Genomic DNA, 17,483 nt, shown 5'->3' with positions numbered 1-17,483 from the left:
TTTAAGTTTGTTACTGCAGAGCCCTCAGGAAAAGAAGAAAATCTCAACATAGAGCCATAATTCCATTTATTATCCAGCAAACAGTGGGAGGACCAGTGGAGGGGCCCGGCCTGGACACCCTCCCATTATTGCCATGGATTCCAGTTTGCTTCCCCAACCGAGAGGGCCTAGAGGCACTCAGCCTAGGAAGAGGGTGGACCCAGCCCCTGGCCCTTGGGACGGAGCAGACTCCAGATGGCCCAGGCCCTAGCACCAACTCATGAACCCCTACCCTAGGCCTGTCTATCCAGGGCCACCAGAGCCCCTCTTGGATCCAGTCTGGCTAGACTCTGAGCTGCTAGGTCCAGCTCCAGACAGGTTAGACTCCAAGTTCTGCATCCCAGGCTGACTGGACCCTGGGATCCTGATTCCAGGCTCTGGGTGAGGTGGACTTAGGTCCCAGACTCCAGGCTAGGCCAGAGGCCTTCAGGGCTGCAGTAGGTAGCTGCCTTCATGGCTGGGCTTCTGGGGAGGGGGTGCCTTCTCAGGACAGGGGCCAGGGCTGGAGTTGGGGCTGGATTCGGACAGCGAGTCAATGTCAGCAGAGCGGGAGTGGCAGGCCCAGCAGAGAATGACCCAGAGCAACAGCAGCAAGAAGCCTACCAGGCCGTTGCAGATGATGGCAATGAGGGCACCCTGGGAGATGGCTGCCCCCATGACGGGCAGCACCCTCAGACCAACACAGACAGCAGGGCTGGAAGCAGGGCTCTGTCAATGGCAAGGCCCATGCCGAGGCAGGACTCCGGTATCGCCGGCCTTCCCAGGAAGCTGTTCTGTCCGCACACTCAACGATTCTTGGTCAGTAGCGATGTCCACCTGCAGTCCTGAGCCTGTGGGGAGGGCGTACAAAGTAAAGGAAAGGGTGGTGAGGAGGAGGGATGAGGTGAGGCCTAGGAGGAGAGGAAAGAAGATAGCCCCCTCTCACATCTTGGCTCCCTGGCAGAGGACTGGGTCCCAGCCGGCCCAAATACTCCACAGAGCCAACACCCCCTGCTCAGGCCTGGCTCTGGGCACCTGGAGGGGGTATGGCCATAGTGGACAGGCTGGAGTAGGCAGCCCACATTTCACTCTCCTTAGAACAGGTGGGCATGTTCTGGCCCTGCCCACCCAGCTTGCAGCCCTCTAAAGCACTCTGTGGTGGGCGGGACCCAGGTAGCCCAAGGCCTTGGAGGATGGGGATTGTGACCAGCTTCAGTGTGGCCTGGATGCCTCCCCACTCTCCCAACTCCAGCCAGCCAGTGTGGGAGACCTCTGGAGGCGCCAGCTCACACAGAGGGAACTTTGTGGAGGCCTTGGCAGGCATGTGTGGGTCTGTGTATCCAGGCTGTGTACCTAGGTGTGACCTCTTTGTGGGACCGTCTCTCTAGGTCAGGTGTGTGTCTCTCAGCTCTCTGAGATGTATGTCTCCGTTTACCCACCTCTGAACCTGTGTAGCTGAGTGTCTGAGTGTGTTGGGTGTATGTCTCGTTTCTCGTTTCTCTCCCAGTCTATCTCTTTGTGTATCTCTGTACGTTTCTGTGTCTTTCTCCCTGTCTCTGTGTATATGGGTCTCTGTCTCTCCCTCTTTCTTCATGGCTGTGTGCTCCTCGGTCCCCCGTAGACGTGTCTCTCCCTTTTTCCGTGGGGTCTGTCTCTGTGGTTCTGTGCGTCCCTTTTGTGTCTTTGTGTCTGTCTCTCCTCCTGGCTGTGTCTCTGTATCTCTGTGTAAGTCTCTTGCTTTTTATCTCCTTTTCTGGGTCTCTGGTTCCCCGCCTCCGTGTCCGTGGGAGAAGGACCCCCTTACCTGAGTTGAGCCCGGCGCACACCCGCCGGAGGGTCCGGGGCAGCGAGATGCTGGGCGCCGACCGAGGCGCGGAGCCTGTGGGCTGGGGGCGCGGGAGGCGGGCCGGGCGACGTCCCCTCCCCCGGCCCTTCCCCTCGACCGCGCAGCCACCCCCGGCCGCTCCCGCCGCGGCTCGACCCGAACGGCCTCTGCCGCGGGCGGTCTGCGGGGAGCGGGCACCCCCTCCCCCTGGGGCGGCGCCTCCTCCGCGGCCACGGCCGCTAGCTAGCTGGCTTGGCGGCGCTCGGGCGGCCGCGGCAGCCCTGGCGCGTGGCTCGGCTGGGCTCGGCTGCGTTCGGGTGGGCTCGGCCAGGCTCGGCCAGGCTCGGCGGACAGCAAAAACAGCGGAGAGCCCCGCCTCCTGGGAGGCCGGCAGCCTGCGGCCTGTGGGGGGCGGAGCCATCTCCACGCCGCTACCATCATTCAATTGGCTGGTTGCTCCAGACTCACGTGCCATTGGTTGTGTGCTGGGGTGGGGACTGGCCCGCCACTAGTGCGGGCGTGGGTCTGGGGGCGGGGATGGAAGGAAGACAGACGGCTATTCAGTCTTGATCCTTCCCCAAGGGGACGGGAGTAGGGGCGGCGAGGCCCGTCTACTTGCCGGGCTTTCTCGCACCTTCCACACTTGGAAGAGCTGCACACCTACTATCTGAGAAAGGCCAAAGCCTCTGTACCTCCATATCCGAGAAGACCACTCCTCCACATTTGGTCGAGGCCTTTGCATCCCCACACCTGGGAAAAGACTGAATCTCCTCATCTTGAAAACTCCTTATACTCCCTCACGTCCACTTCCATCTGGATGTGGAATCGGCTTCCCCACTCCAGAATATCTAATAGTTGATTACATTCCCTAGCCCCAGCGAGTGTGAGCAGCCCTGCCAACACAGTTCTTTGGATACATTTATGGAGTTGCCACCCAGCATTGGTTGGGGTTTGTGCTTTGCGCTGCCGTGGGGGAGCTTGAGACAAAGAGGAATGAGGTATCCTGAGGGATGGCTCAACCCTGGTTAAGATAGGCATGACTCCATCCTAGAAGCTCTCCTAAGGGGAAGATCATCTTGGTCAGGAGCCATCAGGTAGGCCTTCCTACCGTATCTCATATTCCCTTGCCTTACTCCATTCTACATATTCTCCATGGACATGCACATCCTTAAGCAATACCATGAAGATAGCGCTCCCAAATCCAGCCTTAATTTATCTCTGGAATTCTAAACTGGGATCCAAGTGCCTACCAGAATCAGGGTGGCATTGATTCCTGGTTCTGCCACTTACCTAACTGTGACTTTGGGCAAGTTATGAACCTCATTTAGCCTCAGTTTCCTCATTTGTAAAATGGTTATAGGATTAACTACCTCTCAGGGTTGTAATTCACTAATTCACTTACACCAGACCAAGCACATTTCAATAAATGCCAGCTGACAGAACCCCAAGGACTACATGGCTAAAGGATCCCTTATTCACATAACATCCCTATAAATCCAAATGCTATCTTGAAAGTGAGAAAGGGAAGGGTAAAATAATCTGAAAGACGGAGTCATCCAAACCTTCTGACTTACTTAGAAGCTGTCTAAAAAATTTTGGGGACCTACTGAGTTTACTAGAGTGGATTAATTTTAGTTCCCCTGCCCCTGTTACCCAGCAGGGTCGAGGCGTCCTGAGCAAGATCGAATCAGTTCTAGGAAACAGAACAGACTTATATCATTGTACATCTCTGTGTAATGTGAGTGAATTTGCGACCCAGCTGCAGAAGCTCAGATTTTATCTTGAAAACAGCAGGGAGCCACTGAAAAATTTTGGGCAGAGGATTACTGTGATCATATCCAGAAATTAAAAGGATGATTTTAGCTGCTGGGTGGAAGGAGGGGATGAAAGCATTTGAGAGTGAAGGTAAGGAGTAATAACAGGGACTGAAATGATGTAGGGGAGAAAGAGTGGAGAAGATAGGAGAGCACTGAGGATATCTGAGATTTAGAAATTGGCAAGATTTAGAAACCTAGACCTATAGGATATAGGGATAAGAAAATCTGGAATAACTCTCAGATTGATGACTACAGGTGTTGTGATGCCATTTACTGAGATAGGGGAACACATTAAAAGTGGTGAGTTTCAGCAGGAAGCTGGGGTTGTAGGGGAGATGAGTTGTTTTGGATATGATGAATTTGAGGTACCAATTGAACATCCAACTTGAGATGTCCAAGAGAGTTGGGTAGACAGGTCTAAGTCTTAAGAGAGAGGTCCAGGCTGAAGGTAACATTTTGTGAATTAACAGCAAAGGGTAGTAGTCAAACCAGAAAAGTGAATAAGCTCACCCTTGAAAAGTGAGAACTGGCTTAAGCAAAAAAGGTACATTTATAATCAGATACTGAAACCTAAAGACAGGGTTGCCTCAGGAACAACTGGAACTAATAGACTCAAAAGTCATTAGATTTTCTGCCTGTTGGTTTCACAGTGGATAGAGTGTCAACCTGGGATGCTGAGGACCTAGGTTTGAAATCCCAAGGTCACCAGCTTGAGTGCAGGGTCATCATGAGTGTGGGATCAAACATGAGCCCAGAGGTCACTGGCTTAAAGCCCAAAGTCGCTGGCTTGAGCCTGACCAGGCAGTGGCGCAGTGGATAGAGCCTCGGACTGGGATGCTGAGGACCCAGGTTCGAGACCCTGAGGTCGCCAGCTTGAGTGTGGGCTCATCTGGCTTGAGCAAAAAGCTCGCCAGCTTGGACCCAAGGTTGCTGGCTATAGCAAGGGGTCACTCGGTCTGCTGAAGGCCCGCGGTCAAGGCACATATGAGAAAGCAATCAATGAACAACTAAGTTGTCACAACGAAAAACTAATGATTGATGCTTCTCATCTCTCTCCATTCCTATCTATCCCTCTCTCTGACTCTCTCTTTGTCTCTATAAAAAAAAAACAACAAAAGTTGCTGGCTTGAGCAAGGGGTCACTGGTTCGGCTTGAGCCCACTCCCCCCACCAAAGCACATATGAGAAGCAATCAATGAAAAACTAAAGTGATGCAACCACGAGTTGATGCTTCTCATCTCCCTCCCTTCCTATTTCTCTCTCTCCCTCAAGAAAAAAAAAAAGCCATTAGGTTTTCTTTCCACCTGTCATCTCTGTTATTTTCTGTCTCTCTCCTTCATTTCCTTCCCTTCCCTTCAACCCAACCCTGTCATCTCTACCCCCAGACTGGCTTCCAGTGCTCTTCTGGTCCATATGCTGGAAATCTTCAGACAATCCCAAGGTTTAAAATCTTACTGTTGAGGATCCAACTAGACACTGGCTTCTTTTTCTTGGTTACCATTGCAAATTCCTCAGAAAGTACTCTGATTGGCTTAACTTAATTAGATGCTTAACTTGGGACCAATCAACTGTGGTCAAGGAATGAATGAGGATCAAATTGCCTAACATGACCCACAAGATAACCTCATGGACATTGGGAGGAGGGTGGGGTTCCCAGGAGAATAAAGATCTTGAAAAAGCAGAATGGCAGGTGTTCACTATAGTTTCCTCTTTGCCCAACACACATATTGTTTTCCTATATATATGATTCCAAAAATGCCCTCACCTACATAATCCAACCATCCCATATACATATGCCAGTGATTTCATTCTTCTCCAAAGAAGAGCAGCTCAGTGACACATCCAGCTATTGCTTCTGGAGGTTATCTCATAGGACTGATGTTCTTCAAATATAGGTTCTCTGGGTAATGTCCTTTCATGCTCTAGTTATTATAGTCAGCTCTCTACAGTGTGTGAATATGGCTTCTATTAATCCTACTACCCTTGTTTAAACTGCCTTTAACTATCCCTCCCCCAGAAAAAACCCCCCATACTTTCTAATATTTAAAGATGGGAGAAATGAAGAGATAAAATAAAAAAAAAAAGATGGGAGAAATGGAGCATAAAATAGATTTAAAAAGAAAGCACTGTACAGTGGTCACTAATCCCAAGCATCATCTTTATTTTTTGGCCACAAATAATAATGGAAATGATGGCACTAGGACATCTCGTGGCATCTGTTTGTTGACTATGTCTTTGGCTAAGGAGTTCCTGATTGGCTGCGCCAAGGTCTTGCCCACAAGAATGAGATCCCTCATCCAGTGTTCTAAGAGCGCCATTGTGGAGGATTTCTCTGTGGAGTACTGTACTGATTAGTACTACACTTCCGGGTGGTGTCTTAGGGATTTTTCTGGGATAGAGCAAACATAGATCTGTGCATTTATGAGGACTGGGTATGGTTTTACTTTTCCTCCCAGATGATAAAGTTCTTTTAAAACCATAATCAACTGTCTGTTGGTATCATCTGGGGAGAATTCCTTTTGCTAATAACATATTTCATGATCTTAAAGCACATATTTTTTCTATTTTAAAAAACTCTAAAATCAGAATATGTCTTTCAATTAATGGCATGTAATAGTTTTTTAGCCTGTTTTTTCTTCATAGTTCATAAAATAACTTGCCTCTTATAATTGATGGAACATGAGATTTATGAAATAGAGTAATTTTATCAGTCAGAGTTCTTTTTCACAAATAATAGAATCCACTCTAGACAGTTGAAGCATAAAAGTGACTTGTTAAAAAATATTACTTAGCTCAGAATTGTTAGGAGGGCTGGGGAAATCGTCTTGAGGCTAAGTTTCTAGGAACAACACCCAAACCATACCACACAACCTGTTGAGAAACCACACCACTGCCATTCCAAATACTAAGCACCAAGAGTTCAATTTGATTGCCTACTTTATAAGCTCTATGGCACTTCTGTGGTAGGAACTCAATATTGCAACCACTGGGAAACCACCACAGTTACCACTACCACACCCAACAGCTGGACAGGTAGTACCAGCAAGAGCAGAAATCAAAGCCCTATGTTTAACCTGCTTTCTTCCTGTATCAGTCAGGATTATTAGGTAATGCAGCAGTTACAGATCTTACTGGCTTAAAATATACTGCTCAAAAAACTAGGGGATATTTCAAAATGAATATGAAGCGATAAAACATCCCCTAATTTTTGTGAGCAGTGTAACAAAGATATATTTCTTGCTCATGCTATAATTCCAGCTGAGTAAGAGGGGAAGAAGAGTCTTGCTCACCGTGGTCACTCAGGTATCTAGGCTGTTGAAGACCACCATCTAATGATGATGCCATCTTCTTGCTATGAACCAGATAGTTTGCTGTGGCAGAAGAGAGTGAGGAAAACCTGTATTGGCTTCTGCTTACACTGCATTGATTAAAAATCTGCAGCCACACCTAAAATTAAAAAGCAAGGGGTCCTGGCTGATGGCTCAGTGGATAGAGTGTCAGCCCGGTGTATGGACATCCCAGGTTCAATTCTCGGTCAGGGCACACAGGAGAAGTGACTGTCTGCTCCTCCTCCCTCTCTCCCCCCTTCTCTCCCTCTTCCCCTCCCACAGCCAGTGGCTCAATTGGTTGGACCATGGCCCCAGGCTCTGAGGATAGTTCTGTTGGAGCACATCAGCCTCAGGTGCTAAAAATAGCTCAGTACTGGAGCATTGACCCTAGATGGGGTTGCTAGGTAGATCCTGGTCGGGGTGCATACAGGGAGTCTGCCTCACTATCCCCCCTCCTCATCGAAAGAGAGAAAGAAAGAAAGAGAACGAGAGAGAGGGAGGGAGGGAGGAAGAAAGGAAGGAAGAAAGGAAAAAAAAAGTGCCATCCTCCTGGTGCTCAGAAGGAGAGGAGAACCAGAAATATTGATAAACTTTGGTGATATTTACCTCACTCATATTCCTCATTTCCAAATTCAAGTTTCACATGGGGGAAGGAGCATGCCTGTAAACAAGCTGGGAATTTTAGTTGACTTCTGTACTGAGGAGACTGGATTTTAAAACAAGAATTTTCCCAAATAGGAAAACTATTTAAAAGGTGAAGGACATCCATGAATACAACATATTTCTAGCACTATAATCAACACTAGAATTTTTTAGAACTGTGTTCTCTGAATCTCCAGGTTCACCAGGAAGATACAGGGCCTGCCCAAGCTCTTGGAGGAGTGATTTCTCTTTTTTAGCGCTATGTCTAGAGGCTCTTTCAGTCCCTCTGACTATGACGTCTAGCTTCATTGGGAATCATTGGCTGGAGTGACAGGACTGGAAACTTTTCTTCAATCTGCCCTGGAATGCTGCCCTTGCCTCACTCGCATTCCAGTCAACTAACCTTACAATGGGAGGCACCATCACATTTGCCTGACAGGGCAGGACCATCCAACTGGGTGGTCTGCAAGCAATTAGGGGACAACAGAGTAAGGATTTAACTTGGATAAGGAAATGTGTTTCAATGTTGACCTCAAACTGCTAGGTACCTTGCTGAATTGCAGAAGCTGAGTTTATTGGCTGTTCTCTAATGTTGATAGCCTGATTAGGAGGTTAAGAGGGCCTAGCAATGAGGATGGAGATATGCTGGAAGAGTCCGATTGGGAAACCCTGTGCATTGTCCCCACCCTACCTCGTCTCTCTTTTCTCTCTCCAGACAAGCTATCTCTGCTTCTCCAATCCACCTAATAATAAATCCAGTTTCTGACAATTCTTTTTTCTTTTTCTTTTTTTTCATTTTTCTGAAGCTGGAAACAGGGAGAGACAGTCAGACAGACTCCTGCATGCGACCCGACCGGGATCCACCCGGCACGCCCACCAGGGGCGACGCTCTGCCCACCAGGGGGCGATGCTCTGCCCATCCTGGGCATTGCCATGTTGCGACCAGAGCCACTCTAGCGCCTGGGGCAGAGGCCACAGAGCCATCCCCAGCGCCTGGGCCATCTTTGCTCCAATGGAGCCTTGGCTGCGGGAGGGGAAGAGAGAGACAGAGAGGAAAGCGCGGCGGAGGGGTGGAGAAGCAAATGGGCGCTTCTCCTGTGTGCCCTGGCCGGAATCGAACCCGGGTCCTCCGCACGCTAGGCCGACGCTCTACCGCTGAGCCAACCGGCCAGGGCCAGTTTCTGACAATTCTTAACTTTACAGCTTAAATCCAGGTACCCAACAAGATGTTGGCTCATGTCTTTTAGTTCCAGCTTATCCTTTTCAGTTCCAGTTCCAGAATTCCTAGGAACTTGCTCTCATCAGCCTGACTTTGGGCAGATGCCATTCCCTGCACTGATGATCGTGTCAGGAGGAAAGACCATAAGATGGTGGCTCCCATGATAACCATATGAATGAAAAATAGTTCCTACCAGAAGGGAGGGCAATTCAAACAAAACATAAAGTAATCTACCATACGAAGGGGCAATTCAAACAAAACCAGGAGGGAACAGTTTCGGGGAAGCCAAGAAAGGACAGAGATTCAGGTGGGAAGGGGCAGTAATCCAAAATGTCAGAGAGGTCCAGTAATTTCTATAAAAGGAACCATTGGACTTAAGAACAGGGAGGTTGTTGATTATCTTGGCAAGAAGTAGTTCCAGTGGGCAGTGGGCGGTGGAGATGGAATTGTGATGGACGCCAGAGTTTAGTAGTTTCAAGTGTGAGTAGTAGATGCAATACAGATGATTCTTTCAAGATGATTGACTATAAAAATTAGGAGGAAGAATAGATATGGAAGGATCAGAAGGATGTGGAGTTAAAGGAAGTTTTTTTTAATTTCTAAACATTTCTTGTATTTTTTTTTTCTATGTGGGTATGTTTAAGTATTGGTAGGCAGGAACCAGGAGAAAAGATATAATTGATAATTCTTTTTATTATTGCTTTTCCTCTGCCCTGGGCTGCGCAGATCTAGGCAGGCAAGGATAGGGACGAAAGCTAAGGCCCTGACAGAAGGTGCACACCATTTCAGCTTTTCCCAGGCCACACTGGAAAGTAGGGCAGAGAGAGGAGGTGCCTGGCCTCAGCATCGGGTGACCCAGCAATCTGGGACTGCACTGTGGTCTATACCTAGACAGAAAGGCCTTTTGTGGAGAACAAAGAGTCCCAGAGCTAAAGCCAGTCTTCGGCAGGTGGGGGCCGGTGGACACAAAGCAGCCACACTCTGGCACAGGCAAAGTTGCCCTGTGCTCCTATTTCATCATCTCAAAACTGTGCCTATTGCTGCCCCGACCCACCTACTCATTCCTCATCATCCCTGCCAAGCTGTCACCTCCTGTCTCAGTTCCACTTCCTCACCTCCCATTGCTCATCAGCCACTGCGCCCACCTTCTGCTCTCACCCCCAGAAGCTGGATCACCAAGGTCACTTTCACTTCCTTGTCATATCCAGTGAATACTTCTTAGTCCTTATCTCTGTTAGCTTCTTGGAAGCACTAAGGCTGTTGATTTCTTTTAGAAACTCTGTCTTCCCTTGTTTTCCACTCTCTCTGGGAACATTTATTTCTTCTAAAACAACTAATGTTTATTAACTGCCTAGACTCCAGCACAGATATTACTCACCTGCAGGTAAGATAGGTCCATGGAACAGATGAAGGAATGTAGGCTCAAGGCAATCAAGGCATTTTTCTAAGGTGCCCATAGCAGCCATAATAGAGTCTGAAGTAAAACCCAAATTTGCTTCATTGCCCACCCTCTTCTCTCATGTCCTTAAGTGATCTCCTCTGTATTGTGGCCGCAGTGCCCATTTTTGTGTTGACAATGCTTTAACATCAACCCAGACCTCACTCCCAAGTCCCAGACTGGTATATGTTGCTGCTACTACTGCTGTAGTTATTAGATGAGCTAAGATTTTTGGAGTGTTTACAACATGGCAGGCACCATGATAATGTCTTTATACACATCATTTCATTAAATCCTTACAACAACCCTATAAGGTAGGTACTGTCTTCCCATTTTCTACTTAAGGAAACTAAACCTTAATCAACTTGTCCAAGGTCAACAGAATCCCAGGTTTGTCTGACCTCAGTGTCCATTCTTTTAACTACTGACCAGATGCTTTCCACTAAGAGGTCTCCTAAGCCTTACACTTGACATGACTACCTCTGAGATTGCCCCTTATTTGTTCAGTGACGGTAGGTTTGTGATTGAATATCTGAGCCATGGTTATTATCAACATTCTGCTACACCTGTCCTTTTTTGCTAACTAGATGAATAAACAGTCCTACCATCTCTCAATCAACAGGAGTTATATAGGACTCTCCCCCCACCCCTCTCTTCCTCACCCCACATTAATCATTATTTGGGTACTATGTGCTCTAAAAAGTACCATTTTCACTGCCCAGATCCTAGTTATTCTACTGCCTGCTTTTAGGCCTCCCATTGTCGTTCATTCAAAGCACCTCACTCAGGCCTTCTTGTGATCTCCACCACCAAGGATTTCACATTCTCTTCCCTCCTGACCCTCCTCTACACAGCCCCCAGAAGTCTTTCCCAAGCACAAATCTGACCAGGAGTTCCCACCCTGACACTTGGCAGAAGCCCCTGGCTTTCAAAGCCCAGGCAGCTGGCCCCACCCCCTCTGCAGCCTGTCCGGTAGGACCAACTGCAGGAAAGACCTCAGCCTCCCAGCTTTCCCTCCCATCCACCCCCTGCTCTTCCCCCAGGGGCAGGAGGTGTCTTCTGCCTCTGCAGTGCTCCCCTCCAACTGGTATGTGCTTTTCTGGTGACAGTGAGCCCAGTGGTGGGTGTGCTCAGGTGAGTAAAATTGGTAATGTTTATTTTATAAAAATTAAGTATATATGCTAAATAAATACATACTGAACAACAATGTGAATATACTTACTACCATAGAACTGTACACTTAAAAATGGATAAAATAGCCCTGGCCGGTTGGCTCAGTGGTAGAGCGTTGGCCTGGCATACAGAAGTCCCAGGTTCGATTCCCGGCCAGAGCACACAGGAGAAGCGCCCATCTGCTTCTCCACCCCTCCCCCTCTCCTTCCTCTCTGTCTCTCTCTTCCCCTCCCGCAGCGAGGCTCCATTGGAGCAAAGATGGCCCGGGTGCTGGGGATGGCTCCTTGGCCTTTGCCCCAGGCGCTAGAGTGGCTCTGGTCGCGACAGAGCGACACCCCGGAGGGGCAGAGCATCGCCCCTTGGTGGGCAGAGCGTCTCCCCCTGGTGGGGGTGCCGGGTGGATCCCGGTCGGGCGCATGCGGGAGTCTGTCTGACTGTCTCTCCCTATTTCCAGCTTCAGAAAAATACAAAAAAAAAAAAAAAATGGATAAAATAGTAAAGCAAAACAAGACTAAGTGTAATTCCTCTCCCAGTGGAGTCAGGATGAAGGTCATTTTGTGAGCTCCTCAGCCCATCCTCCCCAACCATGCAGAGGTCCTGGATCTTTAATGCTGTGATTCATGTGGTCTCTGCTGAGATGCTTAGATTGGGAGTTCAACGTTAAGGATCCTCCCTTCCCAAGCCCACCCTGCCCCCACTCCTAAGTCATCATTAGGGGGTGTTTGTGGGTCCCACCTTTCCATGCAAACACTGACCCCTTCTTCATTTGGACGGACTCTTTCGATTGCTTTGCCCTTTGTCCTCTCTCCTTAGCATAATCTCCTCAAGATGCTACAGCTTCTAGAAGGTCAGAGTCAGGAAGATAGATATCTGTGGTTGACTCTGCCTTGGACCTAAAATCCTGATCCCAAGAGACAGGGAGAAAAAAGTCCCAGCCTTCTGCCTGAGACAGGAAAGGGAAGACTGTGGCAGCAAGTGATCCTGGCACACCAACTCCTGCCTAAGGCAGTCAAATCCCTCCTGGGCAGAAATCAAAAGGTATCCTTCCCTGATGATACAGATACAGACTATCACCCCTACACACAAGCCACAAAGCAGAGACACACATGCATACAAGCAAAATCACATGTATACAGAAACAAGCCTACTCACAGACACAGACATGCACATGAAAACACACCTTTATAGAGATACACGTGTCTAACTCTCACTACATACCTATCATATATCCAGGAAAATACACATAAAGGAGGTCTCCATAACACACACACACACACACACACACACACACACACACATAAAACTACTGAGATTCACACAACAGCAAATGGTTTGGACCCATGACTAAAGAGAGAGGTCAGAGATAAAAAGACACAAGTCAGTTTTCTGAGGTTGGGGGTGTATATACGTGGAGGACAGGCTGGACAGAGAGAGTGCCAGATAGAAATAGGGAAGGAAGGGAGAGACATAATAGGGAAGAAAAGAGAGTAATGGTGATTTATGCGGTACCAACTGGTCACATAGCCTTTATTTATTCACTTGTTCATTTAATAGTTAACAAGCTAGGCCCTTAGGAAGAGAGTCCTGTCCATGAGCAACAATAACGCAGAGTGGTGAGCCCTGTGATGAGGGATGCACTGCCCACCTCTGGGCAGCAGTGGGAGATAGGCAATGTCAGGAAAATTTGCACCAAATATTGAACAAGTAGGAGTTGGAATGAAAGAGATGGATGGAGAAGTCAACTTGGGCCAAGGGAACAGCTCGTAAGGTTTCTGTTGCTGTTTGAACAAATTACCATACATTTAGTGGCTTCAGACAACACGAATTTCTTCTCTTACAGACTGAAGGTCAGAGGTCTGAAATCAGTTTTATGGGGCCCAAGTGTCAAGGTGTGGTCAGACTGGTTCCTTCTGGAGGCTCTGATCAGAGAGTCAGTTTCCTTGCTTTTTCAGCCTTTAGAGGTTGCCTGTAGTCCCTGGATTGTGGATCCTTCTTCCATTTTGCAATCTCTGCTTCCATTATCCCTTCACCTTCTCCTGTCTCTTTTCTGTTAGGGTGGCTGTGATTATTACATAGGGATCACCTGATAATCCAGGATAATCTTCCCATGTCAAGATCCTTAACATAGCTGCAAAATTAGCATCCACAAGATCTGGAAATTAGGACACTGACATATTTGGGGGCCATTATTTAGTCTACCACAAAGGGGATGGCATAAATGACCATCTTCAAATATCCTCTAATGTAAATCTATAAATCTTGTTATCCCCAGATTGAAGATTAGGGATCTGAGGTTCATGAAGGTAAGGTGATTAGCTTTAACCAAAAGAAACAGATGGATGAGTAGTCAGATAGATAGACAGACAGATAGATATTCTTCATTATCTTTGTTTGTCAAATGTTACCTAGGAGAAATTGAGATCAGACTGAATTTTCCCCCTATGTGACTTGATTTTCATGCCTAGATTTTTATTTTTATTTATTTAATTTATTTATTTTTCCTTCTTTTCCAAGTGAGAGGAGGGGAGATCAAGAGACAGACTCCTGCATGCGCCCCGACCGGGGTCCATTTGGCGACCTCCAACTGGGGCTGATGCTCTGCCCATCTGGGGCCATGCTTTCAAGGGAGCTATTTTTAGCACCTGAGGCAGAGGCTCCATGGGGCCGATGCACTCAAACTAATTGATCCATGGCTGTGGGAGGGGAAGAGAGAGAGAGAGCAAGACAGAAGGGGAAGGAAGAGGAGGAGAAGCAGATAATTGCTTCTCCTGTATGCCCTGTCTGGGGATTGAACCCAGGATTTCCACACTCCAGGCTGATGTTCTACTGCTGAGCCAACCAGCCAGGGCCTCTCTCTTTTTTTAAGGGGCCCAATATTTTCTTCTGCACCCAGGGCCTCAACCGACCTTAATCCGCCTCTGGGCACCTTAGTTGTTCATTGATTGCTTTCTCATATGTGCCTTGACCAGGGGCTCCAGCAGAGCAAGTGACCCCTTGCTCAAGCCAGCAACCTTGGGCTCAAGCCAGTGACCTTTGGGTTCAAGCCAATGTCCATGGGGTTATGTCTATGATCCCATGCTCAAGCCAGTGACTCTGTCTGTGCTCAAGCCAGATGAGCCTGCGCTCAAGCCAGCGACCTCAAGGTTTTGAACCTGGGTAGAGGCGGATTTAATGGCGGGGAAACCAGGCACATGCCCTGGGCCCCGACTTCTAAAGGGCCCCACAAAACCCCAACTTTACACTTTTTTCTAATGTAAGGGGCCCAATATTTTCTTCTGTGCCTGGGGCCTCAACTGACCTTAATTTGCCTCTGAACCTGGGTCCTCCATGTCCCAGTCCAATGCTCTATTCATGGTACTACCATCTGGTCAGGCTAAATTAGTAGATCTTAATGTCAATTATTCTATATCATGTTTTCTGTCATATGGTATGCACTTTCAATCTGATTATTCAGTTCTTCATTTCAGGGAAATCTTTTCTGTATTTCATACCTTAATATCTTTTTCCATTCTATTTTTAGAACCTTTACCTTAGGGCTGCCAACAATTATGCTTATGGTGGTTTGTCTTTGTCCTATTTATTAACGTCACTCTGATTGCTTTAATATCTTTAACTTTGCCCATCACATTTATTCAGGATTACAAGCCTTTTCTATACAACATTCATTACCTTGATTTCCAGCCACACCTATTCTGTGTCTTTGCTGTTTCTAGTTTATTTATTACATCTGTAATGGTATTGCTTTGTTCCTTTATTATTTTTCCTTAGTTCTGTAATCTCCATTTTTATTTCATCCAAATTGTTTTATTATCTTGTCTTTGAGTTCTTATTCTCTTGATTTCATACTATAATTAAGACCCTCTATAACAGGAAGAACGTTCCAGGAATCTGCTTTTATTCCTTTGATGTGTTTTCTTATAAATTGGGTTCTTTGTGTACTTTTTGTATTCAGTCTTCCTTGTTCCTTTTCTCTTTCTCTCTTTTTCCCTTCCTTCCTTTACACTTTCCCTCCTTCCTTCCTTTGGACCTATATTGTCCATGGTCTGTATGCCTGAGGCCATGCCATTCTTTTCTTCTTACAACTCTACCATGGCTCACTTTATTTATTATTATTTTTTTTAATTTATTCATTTTTAGATAGAGAGGAGAGAGAGAGAGATGGAGAGAGAAAGAGAAGGGATGGAGGAGCAGGAAGCATCAACTCCCTTGATCAGGCAAGATCAGGGTTTCGAACAGGCGACCTCAGCGTTCCAGGTCGATGCTTTTTTTTTTTTAAACAATTTATTATTATTATTATTATTATTATTATTATTTATTTATTTATTACAGAGACAGAGAGAGAGTCAGAGAGAGGGATAGACAGGGACAGACAGGAACGGAGAGAGATGAGAAGCATCAATCATTAGTTTTTCATTGCGCATTGCAACACCTTAGTTGTTCATTGATTGCTTTCTCATATGTGCCTTGACAGACTGAGTAACCCCTTGCTCGAGCCAGCGACCTTGGGTCCAAGCTGGTGGGATCTTGCTCAAACCAGATGAGCCCGCGCTCAAGCTAGCTCAGGGTCTCGAACCTGGGTCCTCTGCATCCCAGTCCGACATTCTATCCACTGCGCCACCACCTAGTCAGGCTCAGTTCGATGCTTTATCCACTGCGCCACCACAGGTCAGCCCCCGTGGCTCACTTTAGCAGACCTCTCCTTGCTCTGAAATGTAGGTACTTGATCTCCTTCTCATAGTCTCTGGACCAGTTCTCTTTCTTTGGGAACTATGGTTTGAAAGCTAGCTATTGCTTTCAACCCCCCCCCCCCCATGTCTGTGGCCTGAGGGTGGTTTGGCTGGGGCCTGGGTTCTGTTTCTTTTCTGAGGCCCTGTTAGCTCTATTTTTCCAGCAGGATGTGTGTGTGGGGCACATCCTATCTTGTAGGCTTTTTTTATTTTAGATTTTATTTATTGACTTTAAAGAGGAGCTAGAGAGCCTGACCAGGTGGTGGCGCAGTGGATAGAGCGTCGGACTGGGATGCGGAAGGACCCAGGTTCGAGACCCCGAGGTGGCCAGCTTGAGCGCGGGCTCATATGGCTTGAGCAAAGAGCTCACCAGCTTGGACCCAAGGTCGCTGGCTCCAGCAGGGGGTTACTCGGTCTGCTGAAGGCCCGCGGTCAAGGCACATGTGAGAAAGCAATCAATGAACAACTAAGAAGTCGCAACGCGCAACGAGAAACTGATGATTGATGCTTCTCATCTCTCTCCGTTCCTGTCTGTCTGTCCCTGTCTATCTCTGCCTCTGTAAAAATAAATAAATAAATAAAAAATTAAAAAAAAAAAAAAAAGAGGAGCTAGAGAGAGAAAGGAAGAAGGAAGAGTGAGAAGCATCAACTTGCAGTAGCTGCTTCTCACATGTGCCTTGACCGGGCCAGCCCAGGGTTTTGAACTAGCGACTTCAGCATTCCAGGATGACACTTTATCCACTGTGCTGCCACAGGTCCCCCAACCTCAGCTCCATACCTTGGAAGATACCATGCCATGGCAGCTCTTCTTGCCTCTTCTGAGGTCTCATGAAGGATCATAGGGGCTTCTATTTACAAAGTTTTTTTTCCCCAGACTATTCCTAAATTCACTTATTCAATGGTCCTTGTCCCTCAGATTACAAGATAATAGCGAGAATCCTCAGTGTTTTGTTGACTCATATTTTTGTAATGCTATTGGGCATGGGGTGAGGAAACATAAACTCACTCATTGCGCCAGAATCTTCTGTTACTTCCCTTGGCTATCACATTTTTAAGGTTTATAAAAAGAATTTCCTTGTTTGGGTGGACTTGAGTTTGTAACAGCGTTTTTGTTTTGTTTTGTTTTGGCTTTTGCTCATGTTGTTAGTGGGGGGTAAGGGGATGGAGTGGTTCTGTGCCAGCTTCACTTTGCTGTCCTAACCCAAAGATCCCTAGCCTTGCCTGGCCCATACTTCTCTGGCCAAGCCCTTAGCAGCTCCCAGTCCTCAGTCCTTTCAAGACCCTGGAGTGAGAGCC

At 47.4% G+C, this 17,483-nt stretch overlaps 1 protein-coding gene across 1 annotated transcript; it reads right to left on the bottom strand.

Annotated features, from left to right (window-relative positions):
- Positions 1 to 49: 49 nt before the first annotated feature.
- Positions 50 to 2,119, bottom strand: ENHO (energy homeostasis associated). Its single transcript, XM_066254710.1, has 2 exons — positions 1,823 to 2,119; positions 50 to 869 (listed from the first exon to the last, which is right to left on the bottom strand). Exon 2 carries the CDS (start codon positions 694 to 696, stop codon positions 466 to 468), a length of 231 nt encoding a protein of 76 aa, XP_066110807.1. The 5' UTR covers positions 697 to 869; positions 1,823 to 2,119; the 3' UTR covers positions 50 to 465.
- Between the last annotated feature and the right edge of the window lie 15,364 nt (positions 2,120 to 17,483).

Source organism: Saccopteryx bilineata, chromosome 2, assembly GCF_036850765.1.
Source record: "Saccopteryx bilineata isolate mSacBil1 chromosome 2, mSacBil1_pri_phased_curated, whole genome shotgun sequence".
Lineage (NCBI taxonomy): Eukaryota > Metazoa > Chordata > Mammalia > Chiroptera > Emballonuridae > Saccopteryx > Saccopteryx bilineata.
This window is presented reverse-complemented; position numbering and strand designations above follow the sequence as displayed.

Bases quoted from the DNA above. Each gene is read 5' to 3' on its own strand.
- ENHO (XM_066254710.1), bottom strand. From the start codon at position 696: ATGGGGGCAGCCATCTCCCAGGGTGCCCTCATTGCCATCATCTGCAAC.